Source organism: Phyllostomus discolor, chromosome 4, assembly GCF_004126475.2.
Source record: "Phyllostomus discolor isolate MPI-MPIP mPhyDis1 chromosome 4, mPhyDis1.pri.v3, whole genome shotgun sequence".
NCBI classification, from domain to species: domain Eukaryota; kingdom Metazoa; phylum Chordata; class Mammalia; order Chiroptera; family Phyllostomidae; genus Phyllostomus; species Phyllostomus discolor.
The window spans coordinates 118,876,791-118,902,628 of NC_040906.2; the positions used below are offsets into that span (position 1 = coordinate 118,876,791).

Sequence of the window (25,838 nt, forward strand, 5' to 3'; positions counted from 1 at the left end):
GCCATCGAGAATATAAGCTCACCTGCTCTTGGGCACAGAAACCAGATCCTCTCCACTCTGTCTGCATAAGGCTTAATTCTTTCCACTGCCTCAATTATTTCCAGGGAGTGGCGTGGGACATTTAGAGTGGCTGTCAGCTCTTGAGCCCCAGGGGATCACTCAGTGCTGGGGAGAAGCAAGGCACTAAATATGTCTCTGGAATATTTTCATCACTTCAAGAAAGGTTAAGGTTCCAGGGAATGTCCTACAGCAGCTTTCAAATCGGCCCCACGCTGAGCCTCTCATCTGGCAGGTGTCCCCAAGTGATTAGCAGTGACTAATTATGGCTCCCAGGCACCGCCCGGAGACAAGAGAACAGGGGACCAACTCACTGAGTACAATCACATGCACTGTCTCTTTACAATTTAAACATTCTGTAAAACAACAAAACAATCTGTACATGTCACTTCTACCTATAAAAGATGAAAAACACAAGCAAAACAGTGAAACTCCTCAGTATTCCATGAATGTCTGGTATCTGACTTAACTGTTACCTGCCTTAATAGTTAAAATGAGTGCTTGACTGCCATCTCCCCACCCTCAGGTCATAAGAGTTCACTTTATCTGTTTCACCTATACTCAGCGACACTTAAACTACAGTGTGTTATCATCTGCTTGCTCATCCTTTGCTACGTATCCTTGGCATGAATTTTTCAACCAGCCTAAATCATGCCCACAACAGTTTTCCTAAGGTTTTCCAAAGCCCAGAATTTCAGTTTTGCTTGCTGCCTTTTCTTTTTCCTTTTCTTCTTTAAGAGTAATTAGAGGGGGAAAAATATGTGCTTAAGATATTTCTAATTTTTTACTTACTTGGCCTCCTAAATAGGTCAGTCACGTCTAAAAGATCTAAAGTCCGTGTAAATATAAACTGACATAAAGAACACGTTTACTCATAGGAGTACTGTATCTTAACTACAAGAGTGATTTGCACTCAGTGCATCTTTTATATTTAGCGTGAGTCTTGCTGTTGAATCACCTGGGTTCTCTCTGCCTAACTAACATTGCTTTACTTGGAAGTTCATGCTAATGGACAGCCAACCTCACTTCTAGGAGGCTCAATTCAGTATTTACTGAGTACCTACTGTGTGTCAGGCCCAGTGCAAGGTGCTGGAAATACAAAGAGGAGAGAGAGACAAAGAGGAATTCAGTTTTTATTTCATTCCTTCAAGGAAATCAGAGCCTGGAGAGAAAAATGCAAATGAAGAGAAACACACTGTCTTACAAAGAACGCTCTAGGGAGCAAGAGAAATCTGAGCCTGGAGCAGGCACGGTCTCCCCCAGGACCCAGACCACACCACTGTCAGGAAGGAGGCGAGGGATGGGCAGCAGGAACAGGGACAGCAGGTCAAGGCACGAGGCTTTAAACTGTACACACTCAAAGGAGGAGCCTCAGAGACTGTCAGAGTTTGGTTCGGGAAGGCCACACAGGCAGGATCCAGGCACAGAGCTCATCCTGGCTCCAAAGGGTCTTTTGTTTCCAATAGACACCAGCGTCTTGTTATGGGGAAATAAATCTAATCACTCTTCCTGATGCCATTGCCTTTCCAGATTTTGGAAATGCATTCATCCTTCTTTTTGAACATGGAGTATGGGTATATTTTTATATATTCTATAGGTCCAAAACCTGCTGTCTAAAATTTGTGAGGCCTGATATGTTTGGGATTCAGAATTTGGGGATTTGGAAATGAAATATGTACATCCGCCTCACATCGGGTGGTGCCCCAGCAAGGTCTGGGGCAGCCCCCAGCAGTTAAAGACAGGAGTATTTCTGCAGAGAGAAGGCTGAATATGCACACCAGAAGGAGTTTCCCATTAGTGCAGGTTAGATTTTGAATGAATTAGGTCAAGCAAGGTGTTTTTTCAAAATGGGTTATAAAGAAAGTCTTGGTTTTCAGAAGTGTTCAGTTTTCAGTAGTGCAGATAAGGACTCGTAGGCCTGCAGTGGTCAGGTACAAAGTACATATTCACATTTCACTGCAAAATAAAGCAGAGGCAAATCTTATGTGGAGAATAAAGAAAAATCACAAATCATCAGATTTAACTTTGGAAACCCTGAGGGAGTCCTCCTAATGCTGCCAACATGAGGCTGGATCGCTGCCTCCTCAGCTGAGCTCAAGAAGGAATTGGGTCCTATTTAGTAGTCATGCTGAATGAAAAATACACATCTCTGAATATCAGAATTGCCCAGCCACTCACAATGTATGCGGATGATCCACTTATGAGAAGCACAAAGTCGAAGAGACCGGGAGAGCTAGGTCTCTTATCTTATGCTCATTCTGGTAGAATGTATTCTTAATGGTTAGCAGAAATGTCCCATTATAAAAAAAACTAACAAAAAACAACAAAATGTGTACATATTTGTGTGTGTATGTGTGTATGTAAGGCAGTGAAGATAGCTGAAAATATGAGCTCTGTCCAGAAGATATCCAGCCATGTAGTATAAAAAAATAGAGACATTTATTGAAGAAGATACAAGGTACAAGGAACACTGTATATAGGACAATGATGCCTCAGTCCTCTTCCAAGTAGGCACCTTGAGACCTCACACAGTTCTCCCATTAGCCATCAGCTGCCCCATCATATTTTTCTGAATCTCATTGATGGTCTAAAATCCTTGGGGAAAAGCCAGAAGTCTCAGGACACCAAATTGGGGCTATGGGGGTGGGGGCTGAGTCACTTGAGTGATTTGATGTTTCATAAAAAACTCTGCATGAGCAGTGGTGATGCATGAGCAGAGGCATTGTTGTGATGAAGCTGCCAATCACCAGTTACCCATAGCTGCAGCCTTCTGAATCATCTGAATGGTTTCTCCAGAGGACTGTTCAGGCTTAACAAAAAATTTGATGCAGATTTGTTGCTCTATTTGCTCAGTCATTTTGAATGCAAGGTCCACACAGTACACATGCTCACTCAACGGCGTCTACTAGCCCCGCTGACTAGTACAGTGATGTCATCATTGTTCACACATACACACTCCAGGCTGCTAGGTTATATCGATACTGCATAAACCATTCTTATTATATTAACAATGGCTGGACTTTTTCTGGCCAGACCCTGTATAGTATATTAAATGCCCTTTGGATTTAATATCACTGTGAGCATTTATTATGTTTATTTGTTTGCTTATTTTGAATTATTTTCTCTTGGCAGACTTTAAATCAATGAATTTATGCTATCTGGTTCACCACTTCATCCACAGGGCCAAGTATCATGCCTGTTTTCAATAAATATTTATATATCAAGAGGCAATATTGCAATGTTTGAAACCACAGACTCCATCACTTAGCAGCAAGGTTTGAATTCCTGGTCTCCTACTACTAGCTGTGAGACCAGGGGCAGCTCTCTGTGCTGCGGCATCTCCATCTAAAAAATGGGGACAGGGACTGTAGCAACATAGATGGACTAAGTCATACTAACAACAAACCCCAAAATTACAGTGGCTTAAAGCAACATAGGCTTTTTTTTATCACATTACATGTTCATCATAGGCTGGTCCCAATTCTCTGTGTAATCCTTGCCCTTACTCCATGACCCACACTGCCTGAGCAGGCAGTACCTGGTGCAGTGCCAGTTGTTCTTGTGGAATGAAAGAACATCTTTCATGGTCAAACACTGGTAATTAAATGCTAGGTCTGAAAGCAACATAGGTCGTTTCTGCTTACACATTGTGCAGAACTAGCCAGAGGGGTCCAGGGAACACAACACTGCCCTGGGCCCAGGAGGTAGAGAGGCAGAAAGACACCACCCTCCTAGGGTTATCTGGGCAATCAAAGGGCTTAGGGTCCATAAAGCACTTGGAAGAGTACCTGGCACCTTGTTACATGCTATGTAAGTGTTTGTTGCTGCCATTATTACTATTACTATTATTATTATTATTATTGAATTCACATTTTGGAACCCATTACAAAGACACCTTTTAGGTTTCTCCATATTAAATTGAATTTGGCTAATGGTGGTTGTTTCACTGCTCTCCTTTAGGTATCAGTGAGTGCCAAAGACCCACTGAGCACACCCTTCCCTATGATTAGTACAAAGAGAGAGCAACCCATGGGACACCCCCACCTGCCGCTCACCTGTCTCAAGATGACTTTTGCAGCCCCACTGGGTGCAGAAAGGCAAACCCAGAGGAGCATGCCAAAGAGAAATGGACCCTAGTAACTTTTAGGTGTTGTAAGCTGTGAACATCCTTGTTCTAAATGTGTTTCATACAAAAATATTTACGCTCCAAGCTGCAGCATGCAAACAGCAATCTGTATTTATGGATTTCAGATGCCAATTTCCTCCAGCTCTGGTTCTCCTTTGTGTTATATAAACAAATCTCAACCATCTGGACCACAACAAGCCACACCGCAGAATGCGCTCTCTCCTTGCAAAAGCATCAAATCATAATACAGTCTCAGAATTGTGCCTAACAGAAAAGGAGTGGACATCAAGGCTCTCACAAAGCGATTTTAAAAATGTTCTGTCAGAACTTAGAACTTAAATAGGATAGCAGAAATGAGCATGTCAGTATTTATCACTCTGATAAGCAGAAACAAACATAACGAGAAGATCGCATGGTGTGGTGTTACCTAGTACCTTCCAAATTACCTCAAAAAGGAGAAGGGCTTAGGAACGGTGACCCAGATGGGCGGGAGACAGAGAAGAGATTGCTGCAAGACTCATTAGTGAGTCAGAAGCAGAAATGCTGATTTCTATCCTACTCAGAAAGTTAAAATGTATGCTTTATAAGAACTGCAAGAAACAAGCTAAACTTTAACCCATCAATATCAAGAAGCAATGAATTGAAAGTAGGTTGTGCCCACCCCCCAGAAAAACAGATTCTGCCACAACGAGTCATATACGTGTACCATCTACCCACCTGGACTTCTGAAATGAATACTAAGCATCTTTCTGCTGCCTATCTCCCTGATATAATTCCAGGCTACTGCTGTAGGCATCTTCTCAAAGCCAAATATTTTAGACAATCACCATGGCCAACCTTGCCTACCGGCAAATTCAAGTGCTAAAAAGCCTCCTTGCTTTTTTTCCTCTCTGCCTAAAAATATCTCTCCACCAATTTAGCACAATGTCCAAAAGTCCGCCCTTCAGGAAAGATAACTATCTTCAGACTTTGAGGCTCACATTCATGAACTGTGAGCATTATGGTAAGAAGTTCCTGAAAAAATGGTGTATAAGACAATGAGTTTTATTCAGATCGCAAAACAAATTGAGGTAAATAGAAGAATTAAAGGCCTGGAACTTGAAGAGAAATATGTGGTAGTGAAAATGAGTAGCCAGGAGTGATCGTACCTTCTGGCTATTGCCAACGCATATGGTTTCTGATAATCTCGCTTTATGGCCCTTAAACTGTGTATATATAATGAAATCAAAACATAATCTACATCTGATTATTTGGTATCCTAGAGGATTTCCATTTTCTGTCTAATTTAATAAGTTTAATAGTGTAGATATTGGCTAATTATAAAATTCACCTCTTTGGCTGAAAAAACGTGATCTAAATAATCTGAACCTGGTTCCATTGAACCACATATGTACATCTGGTTGATTTCACCTCAATATTTTATCAAGGTCATTTTAAAACCAAACACTATTTGTCAAGATGCAATGTACCAACTTGGTATTCAAATTAAATAAGACTATTTTGTAACCCATGATTCGATCCCAGGTGAGAACATTAAAATAGATGTGGGCAAATTCCCAAGAACCCTCCCCAGGCCTTGGTCTTCCACATAACCAGTTCCGGCTCAGTTGGTCAGCTGTTCCCCAGCAGCAATCCTGAATGAGATTAGTTCCTTCCTAGGTGTTTTTGTTTTAATTTATGGGGAAATAGTTAACCAGGAAAGAATCAAAATCCCCATTAAACCTCTAAGGAAAATCCTCCTAATTGTTAACATTTAAATAAATAAGATGATAAAATGAGAAAACATGAAGCCTCGTTTCATAGTTAATGTCAGGTAGATTTCAGGGGATATTACTTGCTGTGAGTAAATTATAGCCTGTGTTATAACCTGATTATGATCAAAGAGTGAAATTCTCCATTTCTGTCCCAGAGCCTATGTGCTATTTTCTTATTTAAAATAGTCTGGTGACCCCAACACTGGAGGTCTTAATCACATCTAAGTCCTTGGATTTCAAGCTATTTTTAGTCCATTTTCTCAATTGTTCCACTCTAAAATAATATCATTATAAAACTATCTTTAAATGACTTGAAATAAAATCCTCTGGACTATCAGAATTGCTTACAAAACCAATAAAATCCAGAAAAAAAAAACCCAAAACATTTCCAGTAATTGTTTTCAGACAACAGAGCTTGGACTTCAGCAATCGGCAAAAACGGTTTTTGAAACAGCAATCATAAATCCTACTCTTACATCTGACACAGGGCCACATACTCTAGTTTTAGAAAAAAGGCCTTTCCCTCAAAAATACTGGCCACGTTTTATAACAGGATTATAGCGGATATCTACAATTAGAAATCCATGTACACAAGGCAAGGTTGGATCTATTTAGACACCACACTTAAAAGGTCAGAAAATTTTGAAACGAAAGATCCCCAAACAGAATAGTTACTCTGATTTCCAAGAATACTTATACTAAGTCAAGTTTGACTCTTCAAATGGAAAGCTTCATTTTCTGGAAAATGCTCGCACATAGACAACCTCATTCCCGTCATTTCAAATCAAGGAGTTAACCACTTTTGTTCAAATTTTAATAACACGCACATAACAATTCCACCCACTGTGGTATCAGTGGGTGAGACTCAGAGGGTTAGCCAACTTACCTGTCTTCCTACTGCTGCAGCACTTGGATAAAAGCTATTTTTAGAATATTCATCAAACTGCAGGAGGGATAGAGATGAAAGAGAGCATGTGCTGTTTTGAGAAAGGCAAATTATGTTGTTGGCATAATAAGGAAAAATAATTTGTTTTTAATGACATCTGTTAACTAGCCCAAGGGATATCACCTGCAATCACTATTCCTAACACCACTTGTTTTGTTAGGTAGGCCTGAGTCACAGAGGACCAGATCTGACTCCACACACTCTCATCTACAACCTTGTCATGCGTACCCGCAAAATTGGCTGATCATAGAGCAGGCTTTTCTCCTCCTGCTCTGCATGCCAAGAACAAAGCTAGCTAAACATTTTCAAGCACTTCAAAACATCAATCACAAATGAGCCACGGAAACATTTTGGGATAGAGCCACGCAGCTCCCTCCCCAAGTCTCAGGAGGAGCAAAGACTTCTTACCTTGCTCTCTTCTCCTTCGAACACGGACTGGTGAACGTTGCATGCAAACAAGGAGTTGGGGAGGTCATTGAAGTCAGTGATGGCTTGAAAGGCCTCCTCCGCGAAACACTGAGTTACAGCCCAGTCTCTGTCTATGCAGCAGAGCAAGAAAAGGCCTCCGTCTTCTGGGATGTGCCCTTGCTGCCCCGGGCTCCTCATGCCAATGAAGTAAGATTCTCCTCTCATTCCTGAGGAGACAAAGGCGGACACATGTCAGAGTAGAACTCGATGATTCCTTAAAACCTGGCATTTAGGTGGCTGTACTGGCATGTCTGGGGCAGAGCAGTGGAGAATGATTACGAGGGGAATCAGGGGGCTATTGGAAGTTTGGAGACCCACCAAGTTCATATTATCCCCTTGACCTTTGAGTCACAATTTCCCATATGGCTCTGCTTCTGGGCAAGAATCCAGTCAGTGTTATGGGGGAAAGAAAACACCAAAACAAAAAGCACTTAACCAGGATAAGAGTTGGAGGCCAAGGGCTGTAGCCGAGGTGCCCAGTGTTTACTAGACTTGGACCTGCGAAAGTTATGTAAGTTCCTTGAGACTTTGCTTCCTTTACAAGAATCAAATGGACTCAAACAAAAATGCACTTGGGAAAGTGCTTTGATAAGTTACATGATGAATTATATACCACCACCACTAATGCCTAACTATTATTGAGTTCCAGAAACTATTCTAAATGATTTACATTCATTAACCTACCCATTTAACCTCCATAATAGTCTACGAGATGGGTTCCAACATTATCTCCACATTACAACCGGGAAAATGGAGGAGCAAAACAAGTAAGAAATGTTCACAAGGTCAATGTCAGGACTAGGATGCAAACCCAGGGAGTTTGGCTCCAGAGCTCACTTTTCTAAATCTTAGAAATAAAGCAGATCAAAATTAGTGCAAGTCTTTCCTGGCTGGTATGGCTCAGTGGACTGAGTGCCAGCCTGTGAACCAAAAGGTTGCAGGTTCGATTCCCAGTCAGGTGATGTGCCTGGGTGGTGAGCCAAGTCCCCAGATGGGGGCATGTAAGAGGCAACCAATCAATGTATCTCTCACAGGTTAATAGTTCTATTTTTCTCTTTCTCCCTCCCTTCCCTTCTATCAAAAAGTAAATAAATAAAATCTTTTTTTTAAAGTAGTGCAAGTCTATATTCAAGGCAGTACAATCTACTTCATTTCTACCTGAATCCTGATTATGGCTCCTGTAATAGTTAACAGTTTACCCACAATGGGGACTCACACACACTTATACACGCACATCTTCTGCATGGGATGATTACTCTGAGTAATTTGTGAACACCAGATCTTGAAAAATCAGTACCATTTTGGCTGATTCATCGTACATAGATTCCCCTTTCTCATTACCCCCATCATGAAGCTTTCTAGTATTGATCTCATCTGTGTTCCACAATCTTATTATCACCCTTACATTCAAAATTCTACCCAACAACAACCATTTGGAAAGTTTTTCCATTTTTTTGACACTGGTATATAATTCAGTAAATTTTGTCTATCTCCCCACATATTTCAAGGACAGTATATCTATACTTTTCTATCTATTTTTGTGCCTATCATAATATTATGTTCCAACTTCAATAATTAGAGGCCCAGAAGCTTCAATAACCTGCCCATGGATATACAGGTAACACTGACTGGCAGTTAGGACGTGGCTGCTGGATCATCAGTAAACTCCACATCTCCCAACCCCAGCCGTGGACAACCTCAGAGAGAGGAATGGAAGGGTGAGTACCACAGGTGTCCCTCAGCCCTTACCAAGTTTAAACACAAAGTCTGGATCTCCAGACAAATATAAGTTTCTGTGTAGATATACAAAACTCTTGAACTTTGAATGTATCCTCATGATGAGGATATATTTTTAATTTTTTTTCCTGGAAACAAAACCTACATCAAGGAACATGTGTAAAGGACCCATGGACAAAGCCAAGGGGGCATAGAATCAAGGGTGAGAGGTGGGAGGTGGGAGGAGTGGGGGAAAGCAGTGGTGGGAAAATGGAGATAACTGTACTTGAACAACAATTAAAAAAACCTAAATGGGATCCTGATAAGTAATATTTGATGACAATATAAATAATGCATTATATATAAAATCTTAGGCATGGTTGGGACAAAGGCCAAAAATTAAAGAATTTGAAGTAATAACTCTAAAATCAGGTCACTATAATTGTGGTCAATAAAAATATTATTCTGTATAAAATATAATAGAAGCATTTTTGTATTGTAAAGTTCTTAAAACTCCAATTAATGAAACATTTTCTGTATGGGAATCAATAAGACATTTATTCTAAATACAAACTATGGTACACATTTTAAGTTTTGTTTTGTTCTATAGTTAATCCAAAATATATAAATATTTTTAACTAGAAGGAAAAACTTCAATGAAAAACTTATATGCATTTATTTTCCTTCATATTCAATTATACTGTTGTTTCAGATAGTTTAGTGTAATATTCATAATAGTCAATGTTTATTATTAGACTATAATTATTTTAATAGTAAAAATAATAACTAAGAGCATTAAAATAGTATTCTTTTGGTTAATGGATAGGAAGACCGTTTGATAATGAAGTCATAATCATCCAGTAGCATGAAATATATTGTGTCAACTCTGATTTTATTTTTAATCCTGTCTCTCTTATTTAAAAATTTTTTAATTAATCAAAATGGATCTCAAATATTATTAAACAGGCCTGAAAATGTTCCACTTATTCTTTTTCCAAAAAGAATTAAAATCTATTGCTGAACAAATTAATTAAACAGTTCAAATAATAAGCCTCACTCAGGACTCATTTTAATCTACTCAGGTCTTAACTTCTGTCCAAAGCTGTAACAATACAATTATCTTTGAGAGACTTTATTTTAAGCTCATTACTTTGAGAAAGATTTAAAAGGTGAATGCACTCTTGACAACCTACTTGACTCCTATGGAGAAATATTTGAGAAGTCAGAGCTTTGTACAAAGGAACCCTGACTTCTGTTTCCAGTCCCATTACTGACTCACTTCATAATTTGGAGAAGTCAACTGATCATTTTATGACTCAGTTTATCCCTATAAAACAGAGTAGGAAAGGTGGTGGAATGAAATAGGAATGAAAGAAGTGATCAAAATCAGCATTAACTATTCCATAAAAGGATATGTAATGAGATACTTTTCATATGTAATATAAAAAGACATCATTATGATAATCTCTGAACAAGACTATTATGCTTTGGTGTTAGCATTAATTTATAGTAAACCCAAAATATGCAGAAAGAAAAGGAAATTCTGAAGACTAGAAGAATGCCTTACCAAAGAAATGGTAAGGTCCTACAGCCCAAAATAACTAGTTTACCATCCTAAATTAATTTCAAAACTCTTAACTTTGTAAATATCTTTGAGGCAACAATTGCCTCATAGCACAAAAAGATGTTTTGTCATTACTTCTAAATCTGAGGGTGGTTATCCAAGAGAAAAGAGCTGCCTCAGGCTCAAGAGGCAACTCTTCTGAGAAAGCTTCCAGGCTGCCCGCAGGGCCCGTGGTGGGGGCCTCCTTGCTTTGTAGTCCCTGAGTGTTCTGCACAGCCTTCTCTCACTGTGATAGCTTTACTGGTCTCTATTTCACACCAGATGTGTACTTCTTGAGAGCAGAGACTGGGCTGTCTTCATCAGTGTGGCACATTGTACTTCATCTTCAGTCTGGTACATTCAGAAAGCCCTCAAAATGATGTGTGACTGAATTAATGAATCATGTAAAAATGAATCACTTTCAGAAAATAACAAACCAGCAAGTGAGTTATAATGGCCAATTTAAAATATAAATACTGCCCTGGCCAGGTAGCTCAATTGTTTAGAGCATCATCCTAAGATACCAAGACTGTGGGTTCAATTTCTGATCAGGGCACATACAAGAATCAATCAATGAGTGCATGAATAAGTGGAACAACAAAGCAATTTCTTTCTCTCTCTCTCTCCTCCTCTGCCTGTAAAAGTCAACAAAAAAATTTAAAAAATTAAATATAAACACTAAGAATATATTATTTATCTCTAATTTTTACACTAATAATAAAAGTACTTGATCATTTCAATTTAAGTTTCAATGTATGTAATTTTAGAAACCAAAGATAGCAAAAATTACTCAAAGGATTCCTCTAGCTAAAATAAAAAATTCTGTGGAGTATAATGAAAATAACATTTATGTTTTTGACAATATGAGTTCCTTGAGGCACAAAAACTGAAAAAATCAGAAAGGTATAAAAAAGAAAAATAAAATTAAACCACAATCTTACAATACAGAGAAAACTCTAATATTTTGGTACATTTTATTCCAGTGCTCATCTCACAAGTATAATTTTTTAAACAAAATTGAGATCCTGCTGTTTAGTATCTAGCATCTTTGACAAAACATTGATATAATCAAGAGAAGTTCCCTGTATCATTATATATTCTTTGAAAAGGTTCATTTGAATAGCCACATAGTAACCAAGTATAGGGATCTGTCATATTTATTTAACCATTCTTCTGTTGTTTGACATTTGGAAGGCATAAATTTCCATCATCACATGCATCAGGAAAAGGAAAACCACTCTCCACTTTAAAAGCCTCTCCTGGGAGGACCTCAAAACTCCTTTCCATGCAGAGAAGAGACATCTTTATGAAATACTGGGAAGAGCCCGGGGCGGGGGGGTGCGGCATACTTGGGTTCTAGCCCTTCCATAAATTTCATGCCTGCTGAGCTGTGGTTTTCTTGTCAGCAAAATGGAGAAACATTGTGGCCTTGTCTATGGTGACCATCAAATGAAATGCAGCAGTGAACATCTTCTGTAGCCTCCAAAATAACATTTGAACTAAAGCTATTTATTACCAGTATAAGCTCATCAAGAGCAAGTCCATAATGGAGAAGCCTGGCACTGCAGAAGGTTTGTCATCTACTTCTGACAAATGTGTGAACAAGTTTCAAACTTCCAGTGGATGTCCACAATGGTTAAACACAAATCATTAAAATGAGAAACAACTAGTTATGTCCCTTGAATATCTGATATGAGCCTAGTTGGAGACCGCATTAGAAGGGACAGATATTCCTTAGAAAAAAGATAGTAATTATATAAAAAAACAAGCAGAGACTTCCATCAAGATGGAGGTATAGGTAGATACACAGTGCCTCCTCACACAATCAAAAGAAAGACAACGACAAATTTAAATACAAAAAGCAACCAGAATGGCCAGAAAAATCAAACTGTATGAAAGTCCAACAACCAAGGAAATAAGGAAGAAACACTCATTCAGACCAGTAGGACGGGCGAATGGCAGACCTGGCAGTCAGTCCCACATTTGCGTGCAGATAAACCAGGAGGAACAACAGGGGAGTGAGACAGACCTCACAACCCAGGGTATCAGTGCAAGGAAATAAAACCTCAAAGCCTCTAACAGAAAAAAACTGTGGGAGTTGAGGCGGCAGGAGAAACTCTCAGCCTCAAAGGAAAGTTCATTGGAGAGACCCACAGGGTCCTAGAATGTACACAAAGCCATTCCCCCTCCCAGGAAGTAGCACCAGAAGGGCCTACTTTGCTTGTGGGTATTGGGGGAAGTGACTGAAAGCCAGCCGAGAGCCAAGCAAGTGGCACTGTTCCCTCTGGGACCCTTCTCCCACATCAGCACCACAACCCAGGGACTTGGGTTGCCTGGCCCTGGTGAATACTAAGGCTCCACCCCTTACTATGTAACAGGCACACTAAGACAAAAAAAAAAGGTCCAAATGAAAGAACAGACTAAAGCTCCAGAAAAAATATAAGTAAGCGATGAAGAAATAGCCAACCTATCAGATGCACAGTTAAAAACACTGGTAATCAGGATGTTCACAGAAATGGTGGAGTAGGGTCAAAAAATAGAGGAAAAAGTGAAGGCTATGAAAAGTGAAATAAAGGAAAATGTACAGGGAACCAACAGTGACAGGAAGGAAACAGAGACTCAAATCAACAGTTTGGACCAGAAGGAAGAAATAAACATTCACCCAGAACAGAATGAACAAACAAGAATTCAAAAAAAATTAGAAGCTTAGGAACCTCTGAGACAACTCTATAAACATTCCAAAATCTGAATCATAGGGGTTCCAGAAAGAGAGGAGAAAGAGCAAGAAATTGAAAACTTATTTGAAAAAATAATGAAGGAGAATTTCCCCAATCTGGAAAAGGAAATAGATTTCCAGGAAGTCCAGGAAGCTCAGAGAGTCCCAAAGAAGTTGGACCCAAGGAAGCACACACCAAGGCACATCATAATTACATTACCCAAGATGAAAGAGAAGGAGATAATCTTAAAAGCAGCAAGAGAAAAGGAGACAGTCACCTACAGAGGAGTTCCCATAAGACTATCAGCTGATTTCTCAAAAGAAACCTTACAGGCAAGAAGGGGCTGGAAAGAGGTATTGAAAGTTATGAAAGGCAAGGACCTACATCCAAGATGACTCTCTCCAGCAAAGCTCTCATTTAGAATGGAAGGGCAGATAAAGTGCTTCCCAGATAAGGTCAAGTTAAAGGAGTTCATTATCACCAAGTCCTTATTATATGAAATGTTAAAGGGTCTTATCTAAGAAAAAGAAGATCAAAACTATGAAGAGTAAAATGACAACAAACACAACTATCAACAACCGAACCTAAAAATAATAATAATAAAACTAAACAAACAACTAGAACAGGAACAGAATCACAGAAATGGAGATCACATGGAGGGTTATCAGCTGAGAGTGGGAGGGGAAATGGAGAAAAAGGTACAGGGAATAAGTAGCATAAATGGTAGGTACAAAATAGACAGGGGGAGGTTAAGAATAGTATAAGAAATGTAGAAACCAGAGAACTTATATGTATGACCCATGGACATGAACTAAATGGGGGAATACAGTAGGTTGTGCAGAGTGGAGGGGAATAAAGGGGAGAAAAAATGGAACGACTTTAATAGCATAAACAATAAAATATATTTAAAGAAATAAAATAAAAACAACCCTGCCTCTCCCCAAAACACCACCCAGCAGAATGGTCTGTTTAAATGTTACAAAATTAGTGGCATTGAGAATTTAAATGATTTCATTTGACCCACTTTAATGGAGGGGGGAGCCTGGAGAGAGGAATATTTTCAACTATTTCATTACGTTGCCATAATGTGAAAATAATTTCATCCAAGATCTTCAGATAACCTGATAGCACTTATTAAACATTAAAAGACCAAGAATGGAGACAGTATGTTTTCCTACTGTTGAGATTAGCCATCTGAAACTTAAAGGTGCCCGTTCAGCATCAAAGAAATGGTGACTGAATGAATGTTTGTTGCATAAATAGTGAATACGTTTTCTTTCCCACAATAACTAACCTTGGATGATCTAGACATCATTGGGTTTCTACACAAGGAATTGATTTTTCCACAACTCCCTACTTTTATTCCTAACATTTATGTGGTACAACTAAACCAAGGAAAAGGGACCTCAAAGAGACATCTGATTCTGTTGGATATTGCTGTTGTCCCAGCATTAACATTATTCATGAATTTCAGATTTCGGAATTACCAAATCCTAAAACATTACACCTTTCTAGAAATAGGGTAGAACTCATGAGAGTGGGGACCTGTGCATTTGCCTATAGGAGCTCTGGTCTAGAAAGACTTAGTCTGGGTATAAAAGGAGGGGAGAGATTACAAATAAGCCCATGAGAATGGTAAAGAGCCATGACGGAAAAACAAAATTGTAAACATCCATGGAGATGCTCATACTAGTTTCATTATCAAGTAAGGTCATTCTGTTAATAGTGAGATGTGTGATCTATAAATAAGGCTAATGCCACATCGGAAGGGTTAGGGTGCTGTTAATCTCATCTTGAGTCTCCCTGACACGGAGAGAACATCAAAGCCAATTCTGTGTATCACCCATTACAGAAAAAAAAAAGGCATTCTCTCTAAGGAGACTATCCGATCTAATGAGGGGCCAAAAGTTATGTCATCTAAGAAACAGATACATGGGAAGACATAGCATAGGGCAGTGTAGGAAAGAAGTCTTGAGTGAAATCACAGTTGCTTTCTAATCCTGAAAAAGTAAAAGAAATATTTGGTGTATGGCTCTTAGACAGTAGGAGTTGCCCCAGGGAGAAAGAATTCATTTTAATAAAAGGAGCTATGGATCTCTTAAAAATTAAAGTTAAAACAGAAATGTCTTGCCTCATGTCTAAGTGAGCAACTAGTATTGGTGGTCCATAGAGCAGATGATGGACATCTGGCGGAATGTCACAGAGGGGATCCAAGACCAAAAAGATGGGTGGCTGGCATTTCCTTTTAGGTCTTTTACCTCGAGAGTTTTATCTTTCCAATAATTAAAGAAAATACTCAAGAAAAGAGATGCCTGTTTATCTCTGGACTTAAAGGTACTTCAGAAAGGGGAACTTATAACCTTTACCAAAAGCTTCCTCCAGCATTGAAATCTTTAAACTGATGATCGTAACAACCTGTCTATATTTTTCATCTTCTAGGTTATTCAAATTAGAAAGTGAGAATTTTTAAAAAATAAAAAATAATGATCCACAAAGGAAGAAAAATGAGCAAGACATACAAAAAGCAACTTAAGTTTGGGTTTATTTTTCCTCAGATAAAAGAATGCTAAAGATTCAATTCATTTGCATTTTACATTAAGAACAGGAATCTAAACCATTTTGCAAAAAGCACAACAAAATAGAAACAAATATGCCTCAATTCCATGTTATGGCCAGCCAAGAAGGATCAATAAGGAGAGAGGATAAAGGAAAATGATTAATGAGTAATCCATTCCAACTTTAAGTTCAGTTTTGATTGGAAACCAAGCAAATGGATTATGGGAGATTAGTTAGTATGGAGGAAATTAAAGATGACAATATGAGCTTGCATATTAATGGTAAAAACTAAGAATGCAATGTTGCATTAAAAAGTAGTGGAGAAGATATTCCTATAGCTATTTTCAAGTTGCATATAAGGTTAAATGAATGCAGTTAAAAGTTTTAAACAGAAACCTCACCTTAAAGTTTTGCAGTGTTTAAAATTCCTTCAGTTCTAAAAATATGTGATTCTTTCAGATACTTGGGACAAAACAAGCTTATTAGAAGAAAATTTTTATATGAGTAACAATACTGTTCTTACCATTAAATCATATCATCAGCTTTCATTTTCAGTCTAGCCTTATGAGGTCCTTTTGATGCCTTTTGGTATTTTAATATCTAGACCATTTTAGGGATTAGCCAGGCCTTTTGCTCATTTTTGTCCCTCTTACAGGGAAACTGAAGTATATTAGTAACAAAAAAACCATCCCAGCCATCTGCGATACAAAGGTGAGACATGATATTCTTAGGCTGTGTTCCATAGAAATCCATTAGAGCTCTTTCTGAAATATAATGCACCCTATTTAATTCTGCTGAAGAATTTTCACACCTGCTGTGCTGTGTGAACCTCATGATGTTCTTGATATCATTTGGGATCAGTCTTGAAGGAATCAAGAACATGCCGTTTTCAGCTCCTGGTTTCAATAGAAATTATCCAGATTCCTCATTCAGGGCTCCCTTCAGGCCACCTTCTGGAGTCACTCTTCCACAGTAAGCTCCCACAGGAAAGTAATTCAGTGCATCCAGTTCCCCAAGAAAGCAGCTTCTTATGAAGATTTCTGAAGTTAGGGGGTGGGAAAGCAAGTTGTTTCCATCATCTGCTTTTGCACTGGATTCTATAGCAGCAATGACACTACAAATTCACCCATGATAATGCCTTTACCTGTATGGTTTTAATGCCCACCGTCTCCCAGAAGGATTTACAAATTCTGCATATTCTTCCAATGGACAAAATAAAAAGGAAAGGAGGACCCTCGAATTTATCCAGGGTCAGACTAGACAAGCAGGATATTTGTATTCCATTCTTGCAAACCCTAGTGACATCATCAAGAAAATGTGTTTCAAACAGCTTGCTTCAGGAGAAGAGTGTTAAATAGAGGAAACATCATCTTTTATGAAGGATAGAAATGTGAGGAGGTTGTTCTTAAAGACAGAGAAATACTTCTACTAAGGATGACCTACAATGAACCATAAGTTCATTATATAAAATAAGCAATATTGGAGCATCCACCCCAAAGAGAAGAGCTTTGGTCATTGTATTAGTCAAGGTCCAGCAGGAAACAGACAGCATGCACAAAACAAGTCACTTAAAAGGGTTTAAATTTAATAAAGAGACTGTTTACAAAGGTGTGGGCAGGATATGGAGAACCACAAAAGGCAGTGCAAATCCTGGGCTGGCACTACCCCTAGGCCTGAAGAGGAAAGAGGAGGGGAGGTGTTTCCAGAACAGGTTGATGTAGAGTGCTCAGTGGGGAAGCAGAGTTTGCCACCCCAAATGATGCCTTTTGGAGATACTGATTATTCTGAGATAGTTATTTTCAAGAAACAAGATGCAGGAAAAACCTTTGATCTTTTCCTCAACTTATTAAAAGAATTTAGCTGGAGGACCTGCACAGGAAGAGAGCTATCATCACAGATCACTGTGGTTCAATATAAACTAATGTGCGGTAGACAGGGAGGAACCTAGCAAGGCCCCTTGGATCAAAGTCCTCTGTGTCACATGGTCAGAGATGGCAAAGCAAACCTTTGTTTACCAAACATTTGCTTTTCCACCTTCATGTGAATTCCTTCCTACCCTTTGAAGTCCAAATCACAACTTTTTAGGTCAAGATGGCATGTAAGTCTCAACTGCTCAATTTCTCCTCAGGTCCCATATTCTTATGGGTCCCTCATATGTACATATGTAATAAACTTTTAGTTTCCTCTGTTTATTGGTCTCATGTCAACTTGATTAATAGACCCACCAGAAGAACTTGGAAGGGTAGAAGAAAAATTGCTTTTCCTCCCCAGAGCTGTGAGAAGGTTCCCTGACAGACCTTTGGTTGAGGGATATATTCAGTCCACAGTGGCACCATAAAGAGAGGGCCAGAGGAATAAACATCTCCACCTTTCTCTTTCTCTCATCTGCTGGCACCTTCTACCAGCCAAACCCAACTGGAAACTGAAGGAAATCATCCATGTTCCCAATTCATGGCTCCCTTCAAGAAATCTTTGCCTCTACGCTTCCACAGTAAGCTCCCACAGGACAATAATTCAATTAATCCAAATCCCTAAGAAAGCAGCTTCTTATGAAGTTTTATGAAGTTGGAGGGAAAAAGCAAGTTTTGGATCTGTGGATCAGCTTCTGGGATACCATACAGAATGGAAAAGAATGAAGACAGTTTTGCTGGGATCAACTAAAGAAATTCCACTTCTACCTGGGTAACAGTCTAGAAATTTCATATGTTGATTTCAATTGAACTGGCTTTTGAACTTGATTTAAAAATATAAACGAGTCATTTGTAAACTGACAACTCAAGCTAGAGCCCATATAATGTGGTCACAGATTCCCCATGTCTGCCGTGTCATTTTTTTCTTAAAAATAAAAGTAGAAGGGGAAGGAGGTGCTCTCTGCGTGGTACCCTCTGCCTGCACCACTGTGGAACATGTATTCTTGAGCCCAGTGTAGAGGAAGAAGACCATCCTTTCATCTGTTGCTCTGGATGAGCCAAACAATTATATGCAAAACAACTTTTCACAGGAGAATGGCACTTCAAAAGTGAATAGCAAAGCAGGTGAGGGTTGCTATGGCAGCCAAAGTAAGATTTATCCTGTTATCTTTCATCTTCTGCTTTCAGATGGGGTACAGAATGCATTGAGAGAAACCGAGTGAAAAGGGAAAAGAGCAGAGAGTGAGACATACTGCACCTCTGAGGAAAATCCAGCCAAAAAAATTCAATTTCTTTTAGTAAGAAAGAAAAGCCAGCCTAGAAGGTTTCCTGAAGGAGGGTTGGGGGGTTAGGAGGTGGATAACTGGTCATAACTCATCAGAAGACCAAGGAGGCAGGTTTCACTCCCTCTTACAGAATTAGCAGATAATATTGGCTTCATTGTAAGGGTTTTGAATGCAAGAAGGAAAGAAAGGTGGAAGAGAGAAATAAATATCCCTATCTCAGTGTCCAGCATACAGTATGCTACCTTTCTTCTTAAACACAGCTACATGTTCAGGTCACTTCCCCATTAAAAAGTCTGCCATAACTCACGAAGATCAATCAAATTCAATAAAAAACAGTTCTTCAAACTAGCACACCAGGACACCCCCAAGAAGATTATAGACTCCCTGTCCAAATTTGTCAACTCTTTTGTTAGTGCTGAGAAAAAAGCTCAAGTCTCCACATCACATTCCAGCTCTGTCAATAATGATGATGATGATAACACACAAGAAAACAATTATTGAGTGCTTCTTTTGTTCTAGGAGATTTATCTGTATCAAACTTACAGATGGTTGTATGGCATGGACCAACTTACTCAAGCCTTCCTCACGGCTGAGCTTTTCTCCTCCTAACCCCATCCCTCCATCAACATTCCTCCTGAAAGCCTCTTCTGGGGCCACTGACCTCATACCTGGCTCTGAACTCCACCTGCCCGAGATGAGATCAACCTCTCAGGGGCCTCATGATCCCATGTCTGTCCTATCTCTCAGGACACTATTTTGCCTCTCCTTGTGCCTTTCTTATTTTTACTTTCCACTCAATGTTGAGAGAAGTTGTGTCTTCCCCATCTGGATAACCTCTACAGCTGACAAACTGGAACATTTATAACCCTTGGAAAGTGGCCTCTGACATTTCTTAAATTGAATGAAATTCAAGGAGTTCTGAATGTAATTCTCCGCTCAACACAATAGCTGTCTGATCTTGGGCAAGTTATTTTAACTTCTCTGTGGTCAGTTTCCTCACCCATAAAATAGTCATAAAAAGAGTGTATATTTTAGAATGCCATTCTGAGCACTTAATAGCTAATAAAATAAGGCGTTTTGAACAATGACTGGGACACACTGTGATTGGTCAGTAAATGTTAACTATTATTAGTATTGACTACCTTAGTTCTCAACAGAGCAAGACCATAACTACGTCTCACGACATGGGGGCATTTCTTCTGTTTCCTAGAAACACCAGTCTTTTTACAAGTAGAGAGGCACAGAGTACAGAGAAAAGTAAGGACTTTGGTCTGAACCCTGGCACTGCCACTTTCTAGCTGTGTGACCTTGGACATGTTACTGAACATCTATGGGCAGTGTATGCAATATGGGAACCGTATGGTACCAACTTCATAGTTGTTATATGGATTGAATGAGTTATACGCCCTCCTCTCTATACAAAAATTTCCACATTTTTGGTGGAGATTTTTCAGCTACACTATTTTTCAGCTCTCTGGAAGAGGTAGCACTCTCACAGTAAGAAATGCAAGAAGTTTGAAGGCAGACAGACCCAGATTCAAATACTAGTTCTCCATCCCTTGCTGGCTGACCAAGGTGGGAAGGCCGACTAGTAGTGGCAACTAGACCTTGAGGTCTGGGTCTGAATCCTCCTTCCACAACTATAGTCATCCCTTGCTATATCACAGTTCACTTATTGTGGCTTCACTATACCATGGAAACCTGCAATAAGTGAACCACGATATAGTGAGGGACGACTGTATACTTACTTCACTGGTGAGCACCCATAGAGAATTTTATACATTGATAAAATTACGTAGGTTTAAGAGTGTAGAAAGTGTTTAAGAGCATATGAAGTGTTTATAAGAGTGTGGGAAAGGTTTATAGGAGTGTGGGAAGGGTTTATAAAGCCTTAAAGTATATAAAAATAATAAAATAAATATAACACTGCTACTTCAAGGATTTTCACCTATCGCAGGGGTCTCTGAAACGTAACTCCCGCGACAGGTTAGGGATCACTGTATTTCACTTGGTGATGTAAGACAAGTTGGTATCGCTCAATAAGCCTCAGTTTCCAGACCTTTAAATCAAAACTATTGAGAAGTCCAAATAAGAGCATAGTGGTCAAAAATTTAGTTCCGAGGCTAGCAGCCATGACCACTCAGGGAATGCTAGCACTTGCTATGACCACTGGCTTACACTTGCCAATCATATGGTCTTTGCACTTGTTTCACCACTCACCTGTTCTTAGATAATTGCTTACTTTTCAGAAAAACACATTTTATGTTAGGACCAGAGTTTGCCATAAGAATAAGGGCTTCCTTTATATTTTCTCAGCCCATGAACTTAGCTTTCTAGTAATATTACCTGTTTCAGACTTAAAGTTGTATTCTTGCCATTCTCTTTTTATTTCTCTCTCTCTTTGTTGTCTTACTACACTTGTCCCAATTTCCCCCCCTTGCTTTCCCCTGCCCAGACCACCCCCTCTCCCACAGTCAATCCCTACCCATTTGTCCATGTCCGTGTGTCAATTATACCTGTTCGTTGATCAGATCATTCCCATTCTTTCCCTCATTCTCCCCCTTCTTCCCTCCCTTCTCCCTGTCCCTACTCCCCTCTGATCACTGATAATCTGTTCTTTGTTTCCATGCCTCTAGTTCTATTTTGCTCATTTGTTTGTTTTGTTCATTAGGTTCTTCTTATAGATGAGGTCACATAGCATTTGTCTTTCTCCACCTGTCTTATTTCACTTAGCATAATGCTCTCCAGTTCCATCCATGCTGTCACAAAAAGTAGGAGTTCTTTCTTTCTGCTGCATAGTATTCCATTGAGTAAAGGTACCACAGTTTTTTATTCACTCATTTCCTCATGGGCACTTAGGCTGCTTCCAGCACTTGACTATTGTAAATAACACTGTTATGAACACTGGGGTGCGTGGGTTCTTTTGAATTGGTGTTTCAGGATTCTTAGGGTATAATCCCAGCAGTGGAATCACTGGGTCAAAACATAGGTTCATTTTAAGTTTTTTGAGAAAATTCCATACTGCTTTCCACAGTGGCTATACCAGTCTGCATTCCCACCAACAATGTACTGGGGTTCCCTTTGCTCCACACTCTCTCCAACACTTATTGTTTGTTCATTTGTTAATGATGGCAATGCTGACTGGTGTGAGGTGGTATCTCACTGTGGTTTTAATTTGCATCTCCAGATGGCTAGTGATGTTGAGCATCCTTTCACATGCCTATGGGCCCTCTGTATGTCCTTCTTGAAGAAATGCCTGTTCAGGTCCTTTGCCCATTTTTTAATTGGATAGTTTGTCTTCCTGGTGTTGAGTTGTATGAGTTCTTTATGTATTTTGGAGGTCAAACTCTTGTCCAAGGTATCATTGGCAAATATGTTTTCCCATATGGTTGGTTCCCTTTTCATTTTGATGATGTTTTCTTTAGCCATGCAGAAGCTTTTTAATTTGATGAAGTCCCATTTGTTTATTTTTTCCTTTATATCCTTGCCCTAGAGGATCTATTGGCAAAAATATTGCTGCATGGGATATCTGAAATTTTACTGTTTTCCTCTAGGACTTTTATGGTGTCACAGCTTATGTTTACGTCTTTTACTCATTTTGAGTTTATTCTAGTGTATAGTGTAAGTCAGTGGTTAATTTTCAGTTTTTTGCATGTACCATTCCAGTTCCCCCAACACCATTTGTTGAAGAGCCTATGTTTATGCTATTTTATGCTCCTGCCCATTTGTTGAATATTAATTGACCATAGAGACATAAGTTTATTTCTGGGCTCTCTGTTCTGTTCCACTGATCTATGTGTCTGTTCTTATGACAGTACCAGACTATTTTGATTACAGTGGCCTTGTAACATAGTTTGACGTCAGGTATTGTGATCCCTCCTATTTTGTTCTTCTTTCTCAAGATTACTGAAGCTATTCGGGGTTGTTTTGGGTTCGTCATACATTTTTGAATGTATGTTCATTTTCATTTGTTTCCAGCATCTTTTTTATTTCTTCTATGATCTCATTGTTAACCCATTCATTTGTTATAAATCTGTGAAGCATGTCAACTGGTATTTTAATAGGGATTACATTTAATCCATAGATTATTTTGGGTAGTATGGATATTTTAATGATGTTATTTTTTCCAATACATGAACACTGTATATGCTTCCATTTATTTGTATCTTCCTTAACTTCTTTCTTCAGTGTTCTGTAGTTTTCCCAGTACATGTCTTTACCTCCTTGGTTAAGTTTATTCCTAGGTACTTTATTTTTCTTGTTGCTATAGCAAATGGATTTTTTTTCCTAATTTCTCTTCCCGATATATTGTTGTTGGTGTAGAAAATGCCTTCAATTTCTGCATATTGACTTTGTATCCTGTTGTTTTGCCAAATTTACTTATTAGGTCAAGTAGTTTTTGGGGGGAACCCATAGGGTTTTCTATGTACACAATCATGTCATCTGCAAATAATGACAGTGTTTACTTCCTCCTTTCCAATTTGGACGCCTTTTACTTCTTTCTCTTGTCAGGTCACTGTGGCTAGAACTTCCAATACTGTGTTGAATATAACTAATGAAAGCAGACATCCTTGTCTTGTTCCTGATCGTAGCGGGAAAACTTTTAGTTTTCACCCATTGAGTATGATGTTAGCTGTAGGTTTCTTGAATATGGCCTTTATTATGTTGAGGTATGTTCCCTCTATAACCAGTTTGCTGAGGGTTTTTATCATTAAATGGGTGCTGTACTTTATTAAATGGTTTTTCAGCATCTATTGAGATGATCATGTGGTTTTTTCTTTCCTTTTGTTTATGTGGTGCATTACATTTATTGATTTGGGAATGTTACACCATGGTTGCATCCCTGGAATGAATCCCACTTGATCATGGTGCATGGTCTTTTTAAAGTATTACAGGATGTGGTTTGCCAATATTTCGTTGAGGATTTTAGCATCCATGTTCATCAGCTGTATTGGCCTATAGTTTTCTTTCTCTGTTGTGTCTTTACCTGGTTTTGGGAGTGGGAAAATACAAACCTCATAAAATAGTTTGGGAATCTTCCCTCTTCTTGATTTTTTTTTGGAATAGTTTGAAAAGGATAGGATTTAGATCTTCCCTAAATGTTTGGTAAAATTCACCTATTAAGCTGTCTAGTCCGGGGCATTCATGTGCTGGGAGCTTTTTGATGACTGCTTCAGTTTCACTTATTGTTATCGATCTATTCAGGCTTTCTGCTTCTTTTTGATTCAGTTTTGGAATATTAAGTGTTTCTAGAAATGTTTCCATTTCACCCAGGTTGTCAAGTTTCTTGGCATATAGATGTTCATGGTAATTTCTTACAATCCTTTGTATTGCTGTGGTATCAGTTGTAATTTCTCCTCTTTTGTTTCTGATTTTATTTATTTGGGCCCTCTCACTTTTTCTTGATGAGTCTGGTTAAAGGCTTGTAGATTTTGTTTATCTTTTCAAAGAACCAGCTCCTGGATTTATTGGTCTTTGAACTGTTTTTTAGTTCTCTGTGTCATTTACTTCTGCTCTGATCTTAGTTCCTTCCTTCTACTTGCTCTGGGCTTTGTTTGTTGTTGTTCCCCTAGTTCTTATAGATGTAGGGTTAGGTTGTTTATTTGAAACCTTTCTGTTCTTTTTTTAGGTAGGCCTTCATTGCTATGAACTTCCCTCTCAGGGCTGCCTTTGCTGTGTCCCATAGGTTTTGGATCATTGTTCATTTTCATTTGTTTCTAGAAGCTTTATGATTTCTTCCATGATCTCGTTGTTTACCCATTCATTATTTTATAATGTTATTTAGTCTCCATGACTTTGAATATTTTTTACTTTTTCCCTTGAGGCTGGTTTCTAGTTTCAAACCATTATGATCCATGATGATGCTTGATATGATTTCAATATTCCTGAATTTGTTGAGGCTTGTTTTATGTCCTACCATGTGGTCTATCTTTTAAAATGTTCCATGTGCATTTGAAAAGAATGTATATTTTGTTTCTTTAGGGTGAAAGGTTCTGTATATCAATTAACTCCATTTGATCTAGAGTGTTGTTCAGTGCCACAATATCCTTGTTGATTCTTTGGGTGTGCCTATGTTGGGTGCATTTTACAAGGGTTATATCTTCTTGATGGATGATTCCCTTAAGTATTATGAAGTGTTCTCTTTGTGTTTCTTTTATGGGCTTTGTTTTGAAATCTATTTTGTATGATATAAGTATTGCTACCCCAGCTTTTTTTTATGTCTATTTCCTTGGAATATTTTTTCCATCCCTTCACCCTCACCCTGCGTACATCTTTTGTTCTGAGGTGGGTCTCTTGTAGGCAGCATATATTCAGGTCCTGCTTTCTTATCCATTCAGCTACCCTATGTATTTTGATTGGAACATTTAATCAATTTACATTTAAATTTATTATTGATAAGTACTTATTCATTGCCATTTTTTACTTTGTATGTGTGTCCCCCCCCCCCCCCGCTTTCTCTCTCTGTTTCTTTTTTAATCTTCTTAAAGCAGTCCCTTTAGCATCTCTTGAAATCTTGATTTGGTGTATATATAATCTTTTAGCCTTTTTGTCTGGGAGTCTCCGTATTTCACCTTCCATTTTAAATGAGAATCTTGCTGAGTAGAGTAGTCTTGGTTGCAGGTCTTTGCTTTTCATTACTTCAAATAATTCTGGCCATTCCCTTCTGTGTTGCAGTGCTTCTGTTGAGTAATCAGCTCA

General features: G+C 38.8%; 1 protein-coding gene across 3 annotated transcripts in view; it reads right to left on the reverse strand.

Moving 5' to 3' along the window:
* RCAN2 (regulator of calcineurin 2) overlaps positions 1 to 25,838 on the reverse strand; it is a 261,968-nt gene that overhangs the window by 206,892 nt on the left and 29,238 nt on the right. For all 3 annotated transcript variants that reach the window (XM_028509078.2, XM_028509077.2, XM_036024184.1), the window contains exon 2: positions 7,292 to 7,518. In XM_028509078.2, coding sequence (XP_028364879.1) covers positions 7,292 to 7,516 — 225 coding nt within the window. In that variant the 5' untranslated portion in view covers positions 7,517 to 7,518. The remainder of the gene's footprint in view (positions 1 to 7,291; positions 7,519 to 25,838) is intronic.